The sequence below is a fragment of the Bos indicus x Bos taurus genome, chromosome 28 (assembly GCF_003369695.1).
Source record: "Bos indicus x Bos taurus breed Angus x Brahman F1 hybrid chromosome 28, Bos_hybrid_MaternalHap_v2.0, whole genome shotgun sequence".
Lineage (NCBI taxonomy): Eukaryota > Metazoa > Chordata > Mammalia > Artiodactyla > Bovidae > Bos > Bos indicus x Bos taurus.
Window position 1 is genome coordinate 24819863 of NC_040103.1, and position 20335 is coordinate 24840197.

Consider the following 20335-nt stretch of genomic DNA (forward strand, 5'->3'; position numbering starts at 1 on the left):
ACTTTTCTTTTACTTTTATTTTTTAATTTTTGAATTAAAAATCCATTTCTTTGCATACACAATTAAAAACCACCTTTAGCAGATGAATGGATAGGAAAGCTGTGGTACATATACACAATAGAGTATTACTCAGCCATTAAAAAGAATACATTTGAATTAGTTCTAATGAGGTGGATGAAACTGGAGCCTATTATACAGAGTGAAGTAAGCCAGAAAGAAAAACACCAATACAGTATACTAAGGCATATATATGGAATTTAGAAAGACGGTAATGATAACTCTGTATGCGAGAGAGCAAAAGAGACACAGATGCATAGAACAATCTTTTGGACTCTGTGGGAGAGGAAGAGGGTGGGATGATTTGGGAGAATGGCATTGAAACATGTATAATATCATATGAGAAACTAATCACCACTCCAGGTTTGATGCATGATACAGGATGCTTGGGGCTGGTGCACTGGGATGACCCAGAGGGATGGTACAAGGAGGAAGGTGGGAGGGGGGTTCAGGATGAAGAACACGTGTACACCCATGGTGGATTCATGTTTGGCCTCCAATTAAAATAAATAATTTTAAATTGAAAAAAAAATAATATGCAATAGAATATTTAAAATATACAGAAATGAGTAAAAAATAAATACTGCATATGGGTATAACCCAACTCAAAAATAATCTTTACTATATGTAAAATAGATAACTTTGAAAAAATAGATATTAAGAATCTATTGTATGGCACAGGGAACTCTACTCAATACTCTGTAATGACCTATATCAGAATAGAATCTAAAAAAGTGGGTATATGTATATGTAAAACTAATTTACTTTGCTATACAGCAGAAACTAACACAACATTGTAAATCAACTATACTCCAATGAATTTTTTTTTAAAGGTGTCTTTCATATTCATGTTTATTTGTATAAAATTATCAAGACATGCTTTGCTGAAACGCTTTCAGGGACTTTGGGATATTAGAGTAGAGCCACCCATTCTGCTTGTATTGCTACTGCTGCTAAGTCACTTCAGTCGTGTCCGACTCTGTGCAACCCCATAGACGGCAGCCCACCAGGCTCCCCCGTCCCTGGGATTCTCCAGGCAAGAACACTGGAATGGGCTGCCATTTCCTTCTCCAATGCATGAAAGTGAAAAGTGAAAGTGAAGTCGCTCAGTTGTATGTGACTCTTAGCGACGCCATGGACTGTGGCCTACCAGGCTGCTCTGCCCATGGGGTTTTCCAGGTGAGAGTACTGGAGTGGGTGCCATCGCCTTCTCTGTCTTCTTATATTAGCATCTTATAATAAATGCTGCACTTTCCTTCACCACAACACAGTGTCAGTGGCTCTACTGCACAGGTGAGGAGACCCAAGTTCAGTTCAGTAACAAGATCTTTAGCTATGCATAAGTTTTAATCTATGTCAAGACTGATTTATCCATTTTTCATCTATGCTTTTCACTTTCTGTGACCTAAGGAATCTTTGCCAACTCCTAGGAAGTAAAGTAATGCTCAAAATTCTCCAAGCCAGGCTTCAGCAATACGTGAACCGTGAACTTCCAGATATTCAAGCTGGTTTTAGAAAAGGCAGAGGAACCAGAGATCAAATTGCCAACATCTGCTGGATCATCAAAAAAGCAAGAGATTTCCAGAAAAACATCTATTTCTGCTTTATTGACTATGCCAAAGCCTTTGACTGTGTGGATCACAATAAACTGTGGAAAATTCTGAAAGAGATGGGAATACCAGACCACCTGACCTGCCTCTTGAGAAACCTATATGCAGGTCAGGAAGCAACAGTTAGAACTGGACATGGAACAACAGACTGGTTCCAAATAGGAAAAGGAGTACATCAAGGCTGTATACTGTCACCCTGCTTATTTAACTTCTTTGCAGAATACATCATGCGAAACGCTGGGCTGGAGGAAGCACAAGCTGGAATCAAGATTGCCGGGAGAAATATCAATAACCTCAGCTATGCAGATGATACCACGCTTATGGCAGAAAGTGAAGAGGAACTAAAAACCCTCTTGATGAAAGTGAAAGAGGAGAGTGAAAAAGTTGGCTTGAAGCTCAACACTCAGAAAACTAAGATCATGGCATCTGGTCCCATCACTTCATGGCAAATAGATAGGGAAACAGTGGAAACAGTGTCAGACTTTATTTTTCTGGGCTCCAAAATCACTGCAGATGGTGACTGCAGCCATGAAATTAAAAGACACTTACTTCTTGGAAGAAAAGTTATGACCAACCTAGATAAGCAGAGACATTACTTTGCCAACAAAGGTCCGTCTAGTCAAGGCTATGGTTTTTCCAGTGGTCATGTATGGATGTGAGAGTTGGACTGTGAAGAAAGCTGAGTGCCAAAGAATTGATGCTTTTGAACTGTGGTGTTGGAGAAGACTCTTGAGAGTCCCTTGGACTGCAAGGAGGTCCACCCGGTCCATTCTGAAGGAGATCAGTCCTAGGTGTTCATCGGAAGGAATGATGCTAAAGCTGAAACTCCAGTACTTTGGCCACCTCATGCAAAGAGTTGACTCATTGGAAAAGACTCTGATGCTAGAAGGGATTGGGGGCAGGAGGAAAAGGGGACGACAGAGGATGAGATGGCCGGATGGCATCACTGACTTGATGGACGTGAGTTTGAGTGAACTCTGGGAGTTGGTGATGGACAGGGAGGTCTGGCGTGCTGCGATTCATGGGGTCGCAAAGAGTTGGACATGACTGAGTGACTGAACTGAACTGAACTGAACTGAACTGAGGAAGTAAAGATATTCTCCTTTGTTTTCTTCTTGAAATTCACCATTTTATTCGTTTAGGTCTATGATCCATCTCAAATTAATATTTGTGTGTGGTATGAGGTAGAGAATGAGTCATGTTTCCCCCCCACTCCATTTCCCCCCAACCATGTATATATCCAGTTTTCCCAGTAGCACCTGCTGAAAAGACTTCTCATCGCCCACTGGATTGTTCTGGCATCTTGTTGAAGAAAAAAATCAAATTAAATGCAGGTTCATTTCTGACTCTCAATTCTGTTCTTCTGATGTTTGTCAATCCTTGTGTCTGCACCCCATTGTCATGATTACTACAGCTGTAGAGTAAGTCATACAGACAGGTACTTTGTTATTTATAAGATTGCTTTGGACATTCTGCTGCTGCTGCTGCTGCTAAGTCACTTCAGTTGTGTCCGACTCTGTGTGACCCCACAGACGGCAGCCCACCAGGCTCCTATGTCCCTGGGATTCTCCAGGCAAGAATAATGGAGTGGGTTGCCATTTCCTTCTCCAATGCATGCATGCATGCATGCTAAGTTGCTTCAGTCGTGTCCGACTCTATGCGACCCTATGGACAGCAGCCCACCAGGCTCCTCTGTCCACGGGATTTTCTAGGCAAGAATACTGGAGTGGGTTGCCATTTCCTCCTTCATTGGACATTCTAGGTCCTTTAAATTTTTATACAAACTTTAGAATGAGTTTGTATAAAAATTGAATTGTATAAAAATTTGTACACAGTATAAAAATTGTGAGTTTCTACAAAAAGCCTATTGGAAGTATAATTGAGATTGCATTAGACTTAAAAATCGATTTGAGAATTGATTTCTTTAAAATATAGAGACCTCTAACTCATAAACCTGGTTTATCTCTCCATTTATATAGATTTCCTTTAATGTCTCTTAGCAACATCTTGCAATTATCAATGTAAAACTCTTGTATATTAATATTTTATTAAATTTAAATATTTTATATTTTTATGCTACTTTAAATGGGATTGTTTTTCAATTGCTTCCTGCTAGTATATAAAAATAGTTTTTAAAATTTACCTTATATCCTGAGACCTTGCTAGTAATTGTGAGAAGCTGATAATAGTAGTTCATTAAGACTTTCTATGTAAATAATCATGTCATCTACAAATAGAGGAAGTTCTACTTCTTCCTCTGATCTTTGTTTTTAACTTCATTTACTTAAGTGAAGTGAAGCGCTCAGTCGTGTCCAACTCTTTGTCACTTCATGGACTGTAGCCTACCAGGCTCCTTGGTCCATGACTTTCCAGGCAAGAATACTGGAGTGGGTTGCCATTTCCTTCTCCATCATTTACTTAAGTTCACTGGTTAAACAGAAGTTCTGACACTGGGCATCTTTGCCTTCTACTGATCTCAGGGGGAAAACATTTAATATTTCAGCATTAAATATGATGCTAGCTGTAGGCTTTCCATGAATACCTGCTATGATTATCTAATCTATGTAAAAAAAATCATTTAAAAAATTTATTTAATCTTTTGGCCAAGCCATGCAGTATGTGGGATCTTGGATCCCCAACCAGGGATTGAACTCATACCTCCTGCATTGGCAGCATGGAGTCTTAACCACTGAACCACCAAACAACCATTTTTTTAGCATATGAATTTTCATTTTGGGCAGGATTTTGTGAGGAAAGCTTTTCTTTGTCCATAAAGCATCATCAGGAAGCTGAGCGATCGACTTTGAAGATGCGTTACTCAAATGGCTGGCAAGTTGAGGCCAGCCTCTACAGGGACTGCCTAGCTTCCTCACAACATGCTGTGAGTAGCAGCAAACAGGGTTGGAGTAGACACAAGGCAGATGGATTTACAGGGCTGTATAAGATCTAGTAATGATTTTGTCTTTTATTCTAAATGCAATGGGAAGCCCTGGAAAGTTTTCAGCAGGGGGATAAAATTGCCTGATTATGGGGTTTTGTTGTTGTTGTTGTTTTAAGGGATTTATGTTTATTTATGGTGGCTCTGAATCTTCATTGCTGCACACAGGCTTTCTATAGTTGCGGCAAGTGGGGGATACTCTCTAGCTGCGGTGCCTGGGCTTCTCACTGCAGTGGTTTCTCTTGTTGCAGAGCACGAGCTCAAGGTGCTCAAGGACTTTCCGTAGTTGCAGCTCACGGGCTCATAGTCGTGGCTCACAGGCCCCAGAGCACAGGCTCAGTTAGTTGTGGCTTAGTTGTCCCATGGCATGTGGTATCCTCCAGGACCAGGACTGAACCTGTATCCCCTGAACTTGCAGTCAGGCTCTTCACCACTGGGCTACCAGGGAAGCCCCTGCCTGATTATATTTTTACAAAGATCACTCTACTCTATCAGCAATTATTTGTACTTAGAAACAGAAATTAACAAAAAATTCAGACAATGGAGAAAATTCAAAAGACTCCAGCTAAACCAGTAACTAAAAAGAACATAAATTACCAATCTCAAGAATGGGGAAAACAACAAGGGCACTTTCCAAAAACTGTAATCATTCTATTAATTGATTTGTATTTCTTGACATATTAGAGTTTTACCTGAATAGGAAGGATACTAGTGTGTTGAAGGATACTAGTGTGTCTACTAGCATCGTGTCTAATAGACTAAGCTGCAGATTCAGACTGGCTGAATCTGAACCGTAGATCCACCACTTATTGTGTGAACCTGGACAAGTTACTTGATCTCCCTGGGTCTCAATCATCCCAACTGTAAAAAAGGAGTATTTAATAGTACCATTCTTATCAGTATTGTTGCAGAAACAGAGTTAAGGCATCTGAAGTGCTTAAAACAAGCAACAGAACACAGTAAATCCTCAGGAAATATACATGACTCATCATTTGTCATTGATTCCTAGTGCCTAACAGTGTCTGATATTCAAAGAATTGATCTGAGGAAGTGTTTAAATATATGGTTGCTATATAAGTGTATCAGATATCATCGGCCCATTCTGCAAGGTGATGAATTATTCATGTAATATAAGTTTTATTATTTGCCATTCATCCTGGATCAAATTAGCAGCAAGACATCTCTGTGGGGGGGAAAAAAAAAAACTTTCTAAATTGTTCTTTCTTTGCACTAGTAGTACGTCATTTCTTCCTACTAGAACATTTTCTCCAAAAATAGGGACCAAACCTTCCTTTAGCTCATCAGTAAACATCACTGAACAACTACTATGGTGCCATACACTGTGCTCCTTAAAAGGAGATGAAGGGATGACTCTGCCCATGAGAGAACCAACTAGGAGAACATAAGTAAACACGCAGGAACCAAAAAGTGTGGTACACACCCCGCCAGTGTAGTACCCAGAGATAGATGCTATTGGGAATCCAAACCACACTGTAAGGACCGCTGAGAGACGTCTCAAGGTATGCCCACAAAATGCTGACATAATCCCTGGCACACAATGGGTGCTGAATAAATGAATGTTGAGTACCCGGGGGAAAATGGGATAAGACATTACTATATGTGTGTGTGTGTGTGTGTGTACATATATATATATCACCACTAAACTTTCAATCTCCACACAGGCCACCATTAAGAGCTAGGAAGGGTACATCACTCATCGATCCCTAGACAAAATCACTCTCCCATTCCATAGACCAGAGGGCTGTACCCACCAAAAGGCAAGAAAAGAATTACAATGGCAATCAAAACAGACATAGTCGATCTTCAAATGCAAGATAATCTATCAAGATTCACTTTGAGTTATCGATCTGAAATAAATTAGATATAAATACTGTCATTATTTCAAGTATTCTTCCATTCTGACCACTTATGTTTATTTATGCTTCAATAGTGTAAATAGTTAAAAGAGAGGAGTAATTGTTGAGATATGAATAAAACTTATTTTTAATAACCTAGGTACTCTGTAACAGATATAGAATGCAAATTTTTATTTAAAAAAATATTTGCAGTCCTCCTTTATTGATAACATAACTGAGATACTTATTTTATACATTTAAATTATCTTGAGATTTGATAACAGTATTTAGCTACAGTGTAGCCCACAAATGAAAATATACAAAATAGTTTTAGGAACACATGTACACCTGTGGGTATACTTATAAATCATACAAAGATAAACATTTATTGTAAAATAAAGACTTTGAAAATGAAACCAGTTCATATAATTTCACCAAGATATGACAAGAAATCTTTATGCAAAAAAAAAAATAAAAATTGAAACAGAAATAACACTTTCAACTTAGTTTTCTAATGCCTTAAAAATCATATTAACTCTACAAATTGCTATTTTGGAGGAGAGAACTATAACTGTTCCCCTCTCATTTTTTGTCATGCTTACAATAAAACATAAAAAAGTACTCTGAACATAATAAATGGAATTCCTACATTTTAAACCATTATACTATAAAGGATAGCAATTGAGCTCATGTTTTACATTTCTACTTAAGTTTATATTGCACTAAATTACTTTATGTGGAAGAACTAGTTGATGTGTCATAACATAATACCTCGGAAACATTCTTCAACATTCACATCTATATTAATGGATATTTCACAGTCCACTTAAATAAATTTTCTAACATACACCAAATCATCTAACAAAAACAAATCTATAATGCTAATTTGTTTTGAGAGCAAAGATACTCAATATTTACTATTACTGCCCTTGGGAAATACAGTGAAATTTAAAAACACACTTAAATCACTCAGAAACTGGAAATGACATTTGAGCAAGACCTGAAAATTCGTGACTTACTGATGGCTACTTACATGGCTACTTTTTAAATACAATATTTATCAAAAATGAAGAGAAAAAGTGTTTGTCCTTCTATCCAGTGGAGCAGAATTATGAGAAGAGACATATGAATAATACTTCAATGCTGGCTTCTAACCTATGTTTCATATAACTTAAAATGTCAGTTCTCATCATTCTGCTGTAATATAACCAAGCCTGTTTATTATAATAACAAAAACCAATGTTACAGTCTTTGAAAATCATGATTATAATTAAAAGCTTGGAATAGCATAATAAAACTAATGGCAACCTCTTGAATTCAAGTTAGTTCTACTTTCAAATAACACTTTAAAATGGTTTCCAATAACCTTACTGATTAACCAGCATCAGCTTAGGAATTTTTTTTTTTTTGCAATGTTCTAAAATATAACTACTGGCATCAAAAAGTATAGTAAGCACTTTTGATTTGTGATGAATAGAAAAATCAAGTACTAAAATACCAGTGGTTCCTGTGACAGGGTAAATATCCCCCTTCAAGTAATGTTCTCCCCCAAATTAAATTAACATTTTATTTTTCCCTCTGAGAGTTTATAAAGGAAAAGAAATCATGATTTTTTTTAATTGAGGTGAAAAAACTGCTTCATAAGTTCATATGTTGTAAAAGCCACTGCCTGAGAAGGAACGCAGCGAATGTAATTAAGAGATAAACCACGATATAATCCTTTTCGAATTCCATGGTGTCCATAGACATACTTCATAGTCTCTCGCATGGTACTGAAAGAGAAAGATAAAATGATAACACCTTTATGCCCAGTCATGAACAGACAACTTCAGAATCATAACAGCATTTTTTTAAAAGAAGCTAAAATTCCATCTTGAGTAGCCTTTGGAAAGCAAGTGTTAAAACAAGCTGAAAATTCACAATAAAACAGCAATTCATTCCGAACAAGATCAAAGCATTAGGCATAGAATTTTGGGGTTCATTAATACAATATATTTTGTCTGTATTATGTCTGTGACATTTACTAGCAACACAATTTCATAATAATATTTGAAATACTAATGTAGTCTTTTTAAAGGATATATGAACAGTTGCCCTTTAAGCTCTCATTTCTGCTCAAGTTGTATGCTATAATGAGTAGATGTTATAGTACTAAAGCTTGAAGGACTGTCTTTCAGATTTCAGCAATGAAGACTTTCTTGTTTCAGTGTTCTTTCCTTTCAAACCAACATTTTGGGCTTTGTCTTTCTCTTTCAATATGCAATGTGGGCTGAAATCTTCAAAAAAATCTTTTGGGTGAATAAAGGCAACTCAAGTTCCTGAATAAATATTCTGCTCTTTCCCTGAGGGACAACACGTCACCAAACAGAATGATTCAAAAGTTATAAATTATAGAAAATTCTATAATGCTATGCTATGCAATAGTGTTAGCCACTAGCCATATGTGGCTACTGAGTACATGAAACTCAGTGGCAAATCCAAAACTGAAATGTGCCCTGAGTGTAAAATATCCCCTGGACTTCAAATATGTAGTATTTTTTTTAAGGGATTAAAAATTTAAATAAATAAATAAAAATGATGTAAAATAAGATGACAAAGTGGTAAATTTTATATATATTGGTTTAAATAAAATATTTTAAAACAATTTCATCTGTTTCTTTTAATACTTTTTAAATGTGGTTACCAAAAAAATTTAAATTACATGTGATTCACATAATATTTCTACTTAACAGAGCTGCTCTAAAATGACTTTTTTTTTTTGGCTTCATGCCTTGCTGGATTTAAGTTCCCCAATCAGGGGTCGAACCTAGGCCCCCACAGTGAAACTCCGAGTCCTAAACACTGGACTGTCAGGGAATTCCCTAAAATAAAATTTTAATAGGAGGATTGAAAGTGAAGTGTTAGTTGCTCAGTCATGTCCCACTCTTTGCGACCCCATGGACTGTAGCCTGCCAGGCTCCTCTGCCTGGAATTGCCATGGAATTCTCCAGGCAAGAATACTGGAGCTGGAGTGGGTAGCCACTTCCTTCTCCAGAGGATTTCCCCAACCCAGGGACTGAACCCGAGTCTCCTGCATTGCAGGCAAATTCTTTACCGTCTGAGCCACTAGGGAAACCCAATAGGAGGATTAGGACCTGATTAAATTCTTATAAAGTTAACCAAAGCACACTATGGGAGATAAAATTAAATCTCTAGACTGCTTATGAGATCACAGTCCTATCTCCCTACTTATTTTACACATTACATTTCCTAAAGAAATTGAACAATGACAAATGCAGAACTTACAGGCACTTTTCAAATTCTGGAAGAACAGCTCCTAACTGCATTCGCCGACGTGTTACATCAAATGGGTAGCTAAAAGAAGAAAAAGACAGAAGGACTTAAAAACGATTTTTAATTTTCTACTCAGCAATTATTGAATACAAAGTCCCATGTATGCTAGGAAATAATGTGTTCCTATTCTCTGATTGTTTTGTCTAACCTGGGAGTCAGGATATAGGCACATGAATAAAACCAAATAACAAAACCGAGGTCTCTTTGCCCTTTGCAGAAGTGGTTCTCTTGGGTTTGGTGATTCTTCTCTTTCATCACCCAATGTCAAGTTCTCTTTATTCCCCAAAGGAAAGTGAAATGCACTTCCTGAAGAAATAAACTGAGTACTTTCCGCTGCTGTGACCCTAAGACAGGGTTTCTTAACTTTGTCACTACTGCCATTTGGGTTGGACCATTCTCAGTTGTGGGGGCTGTCTTGGGCAGTAGGATGTGTAGGTACATCTCTGGCTTCTGCCCAATAGGTGCCAGTAGCACATCCCCAACTGTAACAACCAAAAATGTCTCCAGACATTACTAAACATCCACTAGAGGCAAAACCACCCCCAGTTAAGAATCACTACCCTAAGAGCATTCAGCAAGTGCCCTTGTATACAGCAGGCCAACAGAAAGTCTCCTCAAGGGCGAAAATTAACAATGCAGATGATTGTATTGAGAGGACAGAGGTAATTTTATGTGGAAAGATTGCCTGGTTCTGTAACTCCGTATGGTGGGACAAATGTTAACTAGACTTACTGTCATGATCATTTTGCCATATATACAAGTATCAAATCATTATGTTGTACACCAGAAAGTAATATAATATGTCAATTATACCTCAACTTACAAATTTTTAGGTTGTCTAAAATGAAATATACAAAAATAATCTCTTTGGAGTAAGACTCAGGTCATTTTTTAAACCATATTTTTAGGGCTAATATTGACTACTTAGGTCCTGTGCTAAGCAAGATAAAGTATATCATCTCATCCCATCTTTACATAATTGCATGAGACAGGTACTCTTATCTCAATGTTAAGAAAATTGAGTCTTAGAGACATTTTCCCTACCATAAAACTGCTTTCTACTTTCCTATTCAAAGCTCTCATTCATATATATATATATATATATATATATATATATATATATAAAAGTGAAAGTCGCTCAGTCAGGTCCAACTCTTTATGATCCCATGGACTATACACTCCATGGAGTTCTCTAGGCCAGAATACTGGAGTGGGTAGCCTTTCCCTTCTCCAGGGGATTTTCCCAACCCAGGGATTGAGCTCAGGTCTCCCGTATGGCAGGTGGATTCTTTACCAGCTGAGCCACACATGTTATAAATACATATATAATATACACATAGTGATATATGAGAAAAATAAGTATATACTTCTATATACACTTAAATTTACTATGCAATAGTCATAATTTAAAAACCACCCATATACCAACCAAACAGCTTAAGAAATAACATTAGTAGTAGATGAAGTGTGTTATACATCTCAATAGCATCTCCATTAATTACCAATCTTTTTTTTTTTTTTTTTTTTTGACCCTGCCTCAAGGCTTGCAGGATCTTGGTTTCCCAACCAAGGAACAAACCTATGCCCCCTGCAGTGAAAGTGAAGACTTCTAACCACTGGACCCCCAGGGAATTCCCCTCCATGAATTATCTTTTAAAAAAAAATCATTTATTTATTTGGCTGTGCCGGATCTTAGTTGCAGCGCGTGGGATCTTCAACCTTTGTTGCAGGATCTTTAGTTGGGACATGCGAACTCTCAGTTGCAGCACATGGGATCTAGTTTCCTGATCAGAGATCAAACCTGGGCACCTGCCAGAGCAGTCCCACGAACTATCGTTTAATGGGAGGTGGAGAGATAAAAAAATTTTGTGGGGAATAAAGGGACCAAAACCTCAACCTGAACAATTCAGTCTCTAAGCAGAAGATGTGTCTGGGTAGAAGAAATTGACTAATAGGGAGAAAGTAAGGAGACAAAGTACAAGGATCAGAACGAGGGAAGTAACAATGGGAAAGAAAGAAAACAACACTCCAGGCAGTGTTCTTACGTTAAAAATTGCAAAACTGTTTGGATATGTGCAATGTGAAAAATGATTTCAAGGTATTATCAGGACTATAAGATTAATGGTTATCAGTAACAATAAGAAAGTTGGGGGCTAAGGACGGGCACAAAAAAGAAAACAAGAACGTAGTATATGAATTATGGAGTTTGCACTGACGACAGAAGTCCAGGTAGAAACATTCAAGAGGTTACCAGAGGGAACCGGTATGAAGATTTCAATAGAATTAGTTATCTGTACAGAGGTTGACCTTTGAATCCTTAAAGATAGATGAGCTACTCTAGATATTTACAGGAAGAGCAAAGGACTAAAGTCTGGCAAGGTCTTAACAGTATCAGCACAGATAGGGAGGAGGAGGAAAACAGGAATCAGCAAGATACCTGAAAAGGGAAAGGTGGGAGGATGATGGCCAAGAGAGGGCACTGTTTACAAAAACCAAGGAAACAAAACAATTAGAAAGAGGATAAAAGAACTGAGAAGAGCCACTGGATCTGTAAGAGTCAATGCGTGTAGAATACAAAGAGAAGTGGAAAAGAGAAGACAGATTTTAAGGCTCTAAATTGGAAGTAAATAATAAAGAAAAGGGCAGTAAAACCAAGAAGAGAATACAGAATAGCTAGAGGTGAGCATTCTCTCCAAATGAACAAGGTTCCACAGCTATATTTCTAAAAGTAAACTACACTTTTTTTCTTTTCCTTCAACCTAGTCTGCTCCTACAAAGTATACTGAGTCTGCTTTCACAAAAGTAATCCTTAATCATAAACTTCAATGAACACCTTACCTTTCAGTACTTATCCTACTTTGACTTTTCTTTTTTCCATTGGATACTATTTTTTTTGAGCCTTTGTGACTCTAGTACTTCCTGTTGTCTTCCTGTTTTTCAGGATACTCCTCAGTCACAGAAATCTTTCCTTCTTCCTGTTCCTGAAATGTTCCTGCCTCATAGTATTCCAGCCTCATTTTATCTCATCTATCCAATCTCTCTTGGTCTACAGAAATTCTTAGAAGCCACCTTTCCATTACACTTTCCACCTAATTCATCTATGTCCCTAACTGGTTATTGTTTAGTCGCTAAGCCATGTCCGACTCTTTTGTGACCCAGTGGACTGTAACCCGTCAGGATTCTCTGTCCACGGGATTTCCCAGGCAAGAATACTAGAGTAGGTTGCCATTTCTTTCTCCAGGGGACCTTCCTGATCCAGGGATGGATCCTGGGTCTCCAGCTTAGCAGGTAGATTCTTTACCACTGAGCCTCCTGGGAAATCCCATGTCCCTAATACAACTTATATTAATATAGAGTTCCCTTGATTGCTACTGTCTCAATAAGAGTATTAGCTTCTTGAGGCAACAGTTTTGTTCTTCCATTAGTGAAAATCCCAATGCTTAGCATAGTTTCTGGCACAAAGCAGGTCTTTAAGATTTACTGCAAGAAAAATTGTGCCTACACACACACATATATACACATACTCGATAAATGGCTCAGATTTCAGAAACCTCATATGGGCAAATTCATAAGAAAACATGGCTGAAGACTATACTCAGTGTTTCCTTCTAGCTTTCCTTTTCCTTTCTTTTAAAATCCACAGAAATTGAGTAGGTTCAAACTAATTTGGTCAATTTGGCACAAAGTTATTTATAATACGCTTTAAGGGCAGGTACATTGGAAAAATGTATTAAATTAATATTTATAGTTTTCAAGGGATCCTGTTTTTAATAACCTATTAGAAAAAAATAAAATAACTAACCAATGCTAAAAATCAGGCTTGGATAAACGTATTTGACTTAAGTTGATTAGAAACTTACGATATTGTCTGTGCTATTGCTCCAGCAACACCTCCACAAAGTAAGTTTATGTGAGTTTTCAAAACTAAGACATTAGGATTGTCTGATGAAGGTCTGCCAAGAAGGGTGGGAGCATAGGAAAGCCCAACACTCTTTAAGGTACCAAAAGTAAAAAATGAAACACCTGAAAGACAAAATATAAATTCACCACGATGCTTAACAGAATGTAAGCTGTGAGAAGACACCATTCTTACATAATAACCAATTAACTCAAGGCACTAACTATGCATTTCCTGATTTCAGATATTTGGCTTAATCTAAGATGAAAAGATTTAATTAATGTTTATAAATAACCTAAAGACAACAAAATTACCACCTATAAAAAAATTAAAGCATTGGTTTTTCACGCACTGGTATAATGTTCAGTTCACTGAATAAAGGTAGTTGTTGAGTATAATGCCACCTTATACATGAATAGAATTAAACAGTTTCGCAAGATTTCACATAAGTAAAAGTTAAACTAATGATTAGTAATTCTAACTAAATATAACATATTTATAATAATGATGATAATGTAAGGAAGAGGCAACAAATTTAGAAGTGACAAAGCATTATTTCATTCAGTGTCTAATTTTGTCTTCAAGGAATAGCTATGACAATGAGTGACTCAGAAGACACATGGAATCTAATTAATACTGAGTTAAGTTATTGATAATGTGCAGTTGGTACTGGCTGAATATGTACATGATTTATTTTATAATAGAAACATTAAAAGTCATATGTTAAAAAAAATAAGCAAAATTCAAGCATTCCTATCAACTAAACATTACTCAAGAAATCTTGATATCTACTAAATTTTAAAAACATATTTAAAAAGATACTTAACCTTAAGAACAAATAAGCCCGAACAAAAATTCAGTCTAGAATAATAACTCAATATATGCATGTATTCTTTATAAAAAATTCTTATGAATTTATAGTATTTAATAATGATGATATACAACTTTAGAATACTCATACACTTTTATATTTGGGAAATCTACTCACCAAACTTAAACACAGAAACCTTAACTACAAAAATAGGTCACAAAAAGGAAATTCATAGCAAATTAAACACAAGTAAGAAAAAAATTGAAATACCTAAATTATGTAGAATGGTATTCAGTGAAATATGACAGATTTTTTAAAAATGTGAATAGTATTCAGAAATATGAAAAAGACTTGGGAAACTGGAAAAATTAAGAAACAAAATTATGTACATACAATAACAATGTAAAAAATGTTTCAAAAATAAAACTAAGAACAAAAAATTAGAAAGAGAAGAACATATAGTAAAAAAAGTAAAGCTTTCTTATTCCAGCATAATGGCAATGAAGGTATTCCAAGTCTTCATCATTATAGAACAACTATATCCATTGCTGGGCTTACAGAAAGGAATCCCTAGTTTCTAGGAATCCCTAGCAGCATCACCTTCCAAAAATATAATCTGAGGTCCACTTGGGAGTTGTGGCCCATGACAGAAGTGGAGTGACTCTACGTTTTGATACTAACAGTCAAGCCATTGAGACAGATCCTGCCGTTGGGCCTTGAGAAGCTGGAATCACTGGGTCAGAAACTCAAATTAAGATCCAGTAACATGTTGGACTTCCCTGGTGGTCCAGTGGTTAAGACTCCACACTTCCAGTGCAGAGGCCATGCGTTCAATTCCTGGTTAGGGAACTAAGATCCCACCTGCCATGTGATGTGGCAAAAAAAAAAAAAAAGGTAATAGAAACTCATAGTTAAAGACCACCTGAGAAAAAAAAAAACCCACAGGAAATAACAAACTAAATAAACAAAGACCACCAGGCATAGGAGGAGGCAAATAAACTTCTATATTTATAAAAATTGGGGGAGTAAGGATTCAGGAAAACAAGCAAACAAGAAAGGAATAAAAAGAAACATAAAAAGAAAAACAACAAGAGGAAATCAATATCAAGGTAAAGAAACAAATCCAAATATATCAATAATCACAACAACCATTAAGTAGACTAACTGGCAATTAAAGATTTTACTGACAGGATTAAAAAAAATTCACCTATATGATGATTACAAAATAAATACCTAAAACAAAAACATGCAAAAGTAGAAAATGAAAGGATGAAGAAAGATAACCCAGGCAAATATTAACTTGGGTCTAGGTTTAAAAATTATGAATTCAGGGAATTTGAACAATGACAATACACTAGATAACATTAAGAAAGCTTCATAATAGTAAGACAAATACCATATGATAGCACTTCTATGTGGAATCTGAAATATGACAAAATGAACCTATCCAAGAAACAAAATCAGAGACACAGAGATTGGCAGTTCCCAGGGGAGAGGGGGCTGGCGGAAGGGAGGCTGGGGTTAGCAGTTTCAAGCTTTTATATAGAGAACAGATGAACAAGGTCCTGCTGTGTAGTACAGAGAACTGTATTCAACTCCTATGATGACCCACAATGGAAAAGAATATATTTTTTTAAAAGAATGTAAAAATAAAAGTTTCATAATGGTCTGTGGTTATACTCATTAAAAAAAAAAGCATAGAGCTGAATACTGGAAATATTGTGGGTGAAATATAATAAAGTGAATTTGCTTTAAAAAAATTGGGGGGGTAAAAGGTGAAGAGAGTAAGGAATGGGAATAGATGAAACAAGATGTCATCAGGTGACCACTATGAAGTTAGATGGGTACACGGTGGCTCATTATACTACTGCCAGTTTTTGAATATGTTTGAAATTTTCCAATTTTAAGTAAAAACAAATGAATAAAATAACAAAGTCAAAGGATGAAACTAAAGCAGGTAGTTAAAGGAAAAAAAACCCAAAGGCCAAAAATTAATGAGGTAAGCACACAATTGAAGAATAAACCCAAGAGAAAAGAGATAACTAATGCATGAACAAGAATCCATGAAATGGAAGATAAAGGTAGACTAGAAAAGAGGAAGAAAGCCAAAACTGATTCTTTATAAAATCAGATAACCGATAAAAGAAATAAAAAAACAACAGAACTACAGATAGAGCAGATGTGAAAAAAATATGAAGAAATAAGGAAAACCTTTTGCCAAGAAAGTTGAAAACAAACACAAAACAGTCAAGTTCAAAATGGTAAAGAAAGGTATGAATTACCAAAAATCACTCACAGAGACAGAAAACCTAAATGGTCATATAACCTACATGGTCATATAACCATTCAAGAAATTAAACCAGTATTTAAAAATCATCTCACAATAAAAACTTTCAAGAAACAGATAATTCTAATAATTTTATACAAATTGTTCCTGAGGATAGAAATGAGGAAATACTCTTCAACTCATTCTATGAGACCTATGTAACCATGATACCCAAACCACACAAGGATGTTCAAGAAGAGAAAATTGCAAACTAATCTCACACCTCACTCATAAATACAGATGTAAAACTTCTAAAAACAATTAGTGAATGGAACCCAATAGGATATAAAAAGATCACTGTATCATAACCAATTTGGGCTGACATTAGAACATCTATTAAAGTCATTCATCAAATTAATAGATTAAATGAAAAAACTTATCATATCAGTAAATGCAGAAAAGAGTGTCTGATAAGATTCAACACCAGTTCAGATAAAAATTCTTACCATACTACCTCAACCTGATAAATAGTACATTAGGCTAAATAAATACTAGAAACATTTCCTTTAAAATTCAGTAATGAGCCAAAACGCCAACTATCACCACTTTTATTCACTGATGCACTGTAGATCCTTAGCTAGTACAGCAAGATAAACATAAACAGACAAATAATGATTTGAACTGAAGTGAGAAAAATGATGTTATTTGCACAGGATGTGATGGTGCACACAGGAAATCCAAAGCACTTACATGGTAACTGGCTATAATACCAACAAGTAGAATGGCTAGCTATAAAATCATATAAAAATTAAATCAAGCAATAAACTTAAAACATAATGTTTGTAAAAGACACAACAAAGCTTATAAGGTGTCTATAAATATATCTAACAAAAAATGTCGAAGCTCTGTATGCAATTTCATTCAGACTTCCAACAAAGACTTTTGCACAACATCAAAAAATGATTCTAAAATGCATGTGGAATAGCAAGATATCTACAGTCCTTATATTACTCAAAAAAAAAGAAACATACGGTCAAGGGACTTGTCCTACCAAATGTAAGGACTTATTATAAAACTGCACTCTATTATTGTTTTAAGAAGTGACACTACAGATCACTGGGGAAAGAAGAAATTATTTAATCAATGGTTATCCTTAGAAAGGAAAAAAAGCAATTCTGGACAGATTAGGGGCTTAAATAATAAATGCTCAACTTTAAAATCATTCCTACAACAAAATGAAAAACCCAAGATGTTGCCAAATGTAAAACATACCTGCATATGGAGCCATTCCTAATATAGTAGGCATCAAGCCTCTGTAAAATCCAAGGAAACCACCTTCCTTTTGCATGAAGAAAAATTAGAAGTAAAATTACATTGAGCTCATTATGATAAATGCAAAAGAACAAAAGCATACATTATAATGGATATATTATCCTGGACCCACACTAAAACACAGATATGTTTTCATAATTATTATTAATGTTAATAATTATAAGTAAAAGAAAAACTACTTAGATAACATTAAAAATAATTGCCTAAGTATAAAAGGGCATGTTATAGACAAGAAAAGTAAAAATGAAATACCTTTGCATAAATCGTTTTGAATGCATGAATAATTCCTGTATAAGTGTGTTCCCCTTTCACCTGGAATGCTAGGCGTACTCTAACCATGTCAAGAGGGTAAGTACAGATAACTGCTGTCATACCTGAAAAGAAAGTAGAAACTTAAAATGTGTAAGAATCATTTTATATATATATCAGATCAGATCCTATCATTAGTAATGTCTCAAATTATATAGTAATGATGAAAACCCAATGAAATCAAAGATAATATTACTGACAGAATTATATAGTAATATCATCAGCTAAAAACCATCTTTTCAAATTCTTGCCACTGTGAAGTTAAAATGTTAGCACCAAAAGACTACAGTGTTAGTGGATCATGAGTATTTTAAAAATTCTATTACTTGTCAGATAAGATATCAGAAAAGAAAAACTGACTATCTCCGTAGCAGTAGGCAGGACATTTGATGTTTTACTTATTTTTTCTAATCCTAAAATGGAGATATGCTTAACTTACCCAAAGAATTCTTTTAAATATAAAATAAGGGCACTTTTTTTAAAAAATTCAAAGCATAATCAGTATCTTCTTTTTAAAATTTAAGTAAGGGGAATTCCCTGGTGGTCTAGTGGTTAGGACTCCATGCGCTCACTGCCAAGGTCCTGGATTCAATCCCTGATCAGTGAACTAGGATACCCTGTGGCATGACAGAAAAAAAAATCTGAAAAATATATAATATTTAGATAAATTTGTTACTGACTAAACATAATAAGGGGCTTCCCTGATAGCTCAGCTGGTAAAGAATCCACCTGCAATGCGGGAGACCTGGGTTGAATCCCTGGGTTGGGAAGATCCCCTGGAGAAGGGAAAGGCTACTGCTGCTGCTCCCACTCCAGTATTCTGGCCTGGAGAATTCCATGGACTGTAGTCAGATATGACTGAGCGACTTTCACTTTAAACATAATAAAAATATAATGTCCAAAGTAATAGAAACAATTTGTTTTAGGGATAAAAATCTCTTGTTAAGCTAATTTAGTTATTAAATCCTAGATTTTTATCAACATATGACTTATAAAAAATTCCATAAACTAACAAGCTGAGTTTTTATTTTTATCTTCTTTATTGTAGTATAGTTGATGTATGAGTTACTTTTTAAATTAAAAATAGTCTTCTATTTTTGTAAAGCACCAAAGACTTGACCAAATCCACAGAGTTTCTGTATGACAGAGTACAATTTGAGACTAAATTTTCTGGTTCATATCACAACATATATTGCCTTCCCTATAATTACATTTTCTCAAACATTTACTTAATATTTTCTAACATTGAAATTTTTAGTTCAGAAATTCGAGCAGTCAGGGCTTCCCTGGTGTCTTAGTGGTAAATAAGCCGCCAGAATGCAGGAGACACAGGTTTGATCCCTGATCCAGGAAGATTCCCACATGCTACGAAGCAACAAAGCCTGTGCACCACAACCACTTACCCCAGGCTCTAGAGCCCACGCTCCATAACGAGAAGCCACCGCAATGAGAAGCCCACCGCAACTAAAGAGTAGCCCCTATTCGCAGCAACTAGAGAAAAACTCCTGCAGCAACAAAGACCCAGCACAGCCATAAATAAAATTATTTTTTAAAAAAGAAGAAGAATTCCAGCAGTCCAGTTGTTGGAAATGTCAATCCTTCATTTCAGTCAATTTGATTTTAAGCTCTCCATCTGAGCTATTTGTTTTCAAGCTATTCATTTCCCAACTATTTAACATTTTTTTTTTATCTATTGGTATTCAAACTAGTCATGTCTGGCAGTCCAGGCAGTGACTTTTCTAAATGGCCTCTTTTAAGTCTGAATCTAAACCAATACAGTGTAAATGTGATGTTCCTAAGACAAGGTTTGGCGGTAATACCATGTTTAATTCACAGCAAATATCTTATTATCCAGATATTTTAAAAACTACATATTTTGCAGCATGGTTTAATTTTTTGCAGCTTGTGCTAAATATTTTACAAGG

General features: G+C 35.7%; 1 protein-coding gene across 2 annotated transcripts in view; it reads right to left on the bottom strand.

The window, feature by feature from the left end:
- Positions 1-6625: 6625 nt before the first annotated feature.
- SLC25A16 (solute carrier family 25 member 16) overlaps positions 6626-20335 on the bottom strand; it is a 29034-nt gene continuing 15324 nt past the window's right edge. The window contains exons 5-9 of one of the 2 annotated variants that reach the window (XM_027530767.1): positions 18354-18475; positions 18042-18108; positions 13655-13817; positions 9747-9815; positions 6626-8233 (exon numbers count right to left, since the gene is read on the bottom strand). In XM_027530767.1, the coding sequence (XP_027386568.1) occupies positions 8077-8233; positions 9747-9815; positions 13655-13817; positions 18042-18108; positions 18354-18475 (578 nt within the window). In that variant the 3' untranslated portion in view covers positions 6626-8076. The remainder of the gene's footprint in view (positions 8234-9746; positions 9816-13654; positions 13818-18041; positions 18109-18353; positions 18476-20335) is intronic. The other variant, XM_027530768.1, reaches the window with a different exon arrangement.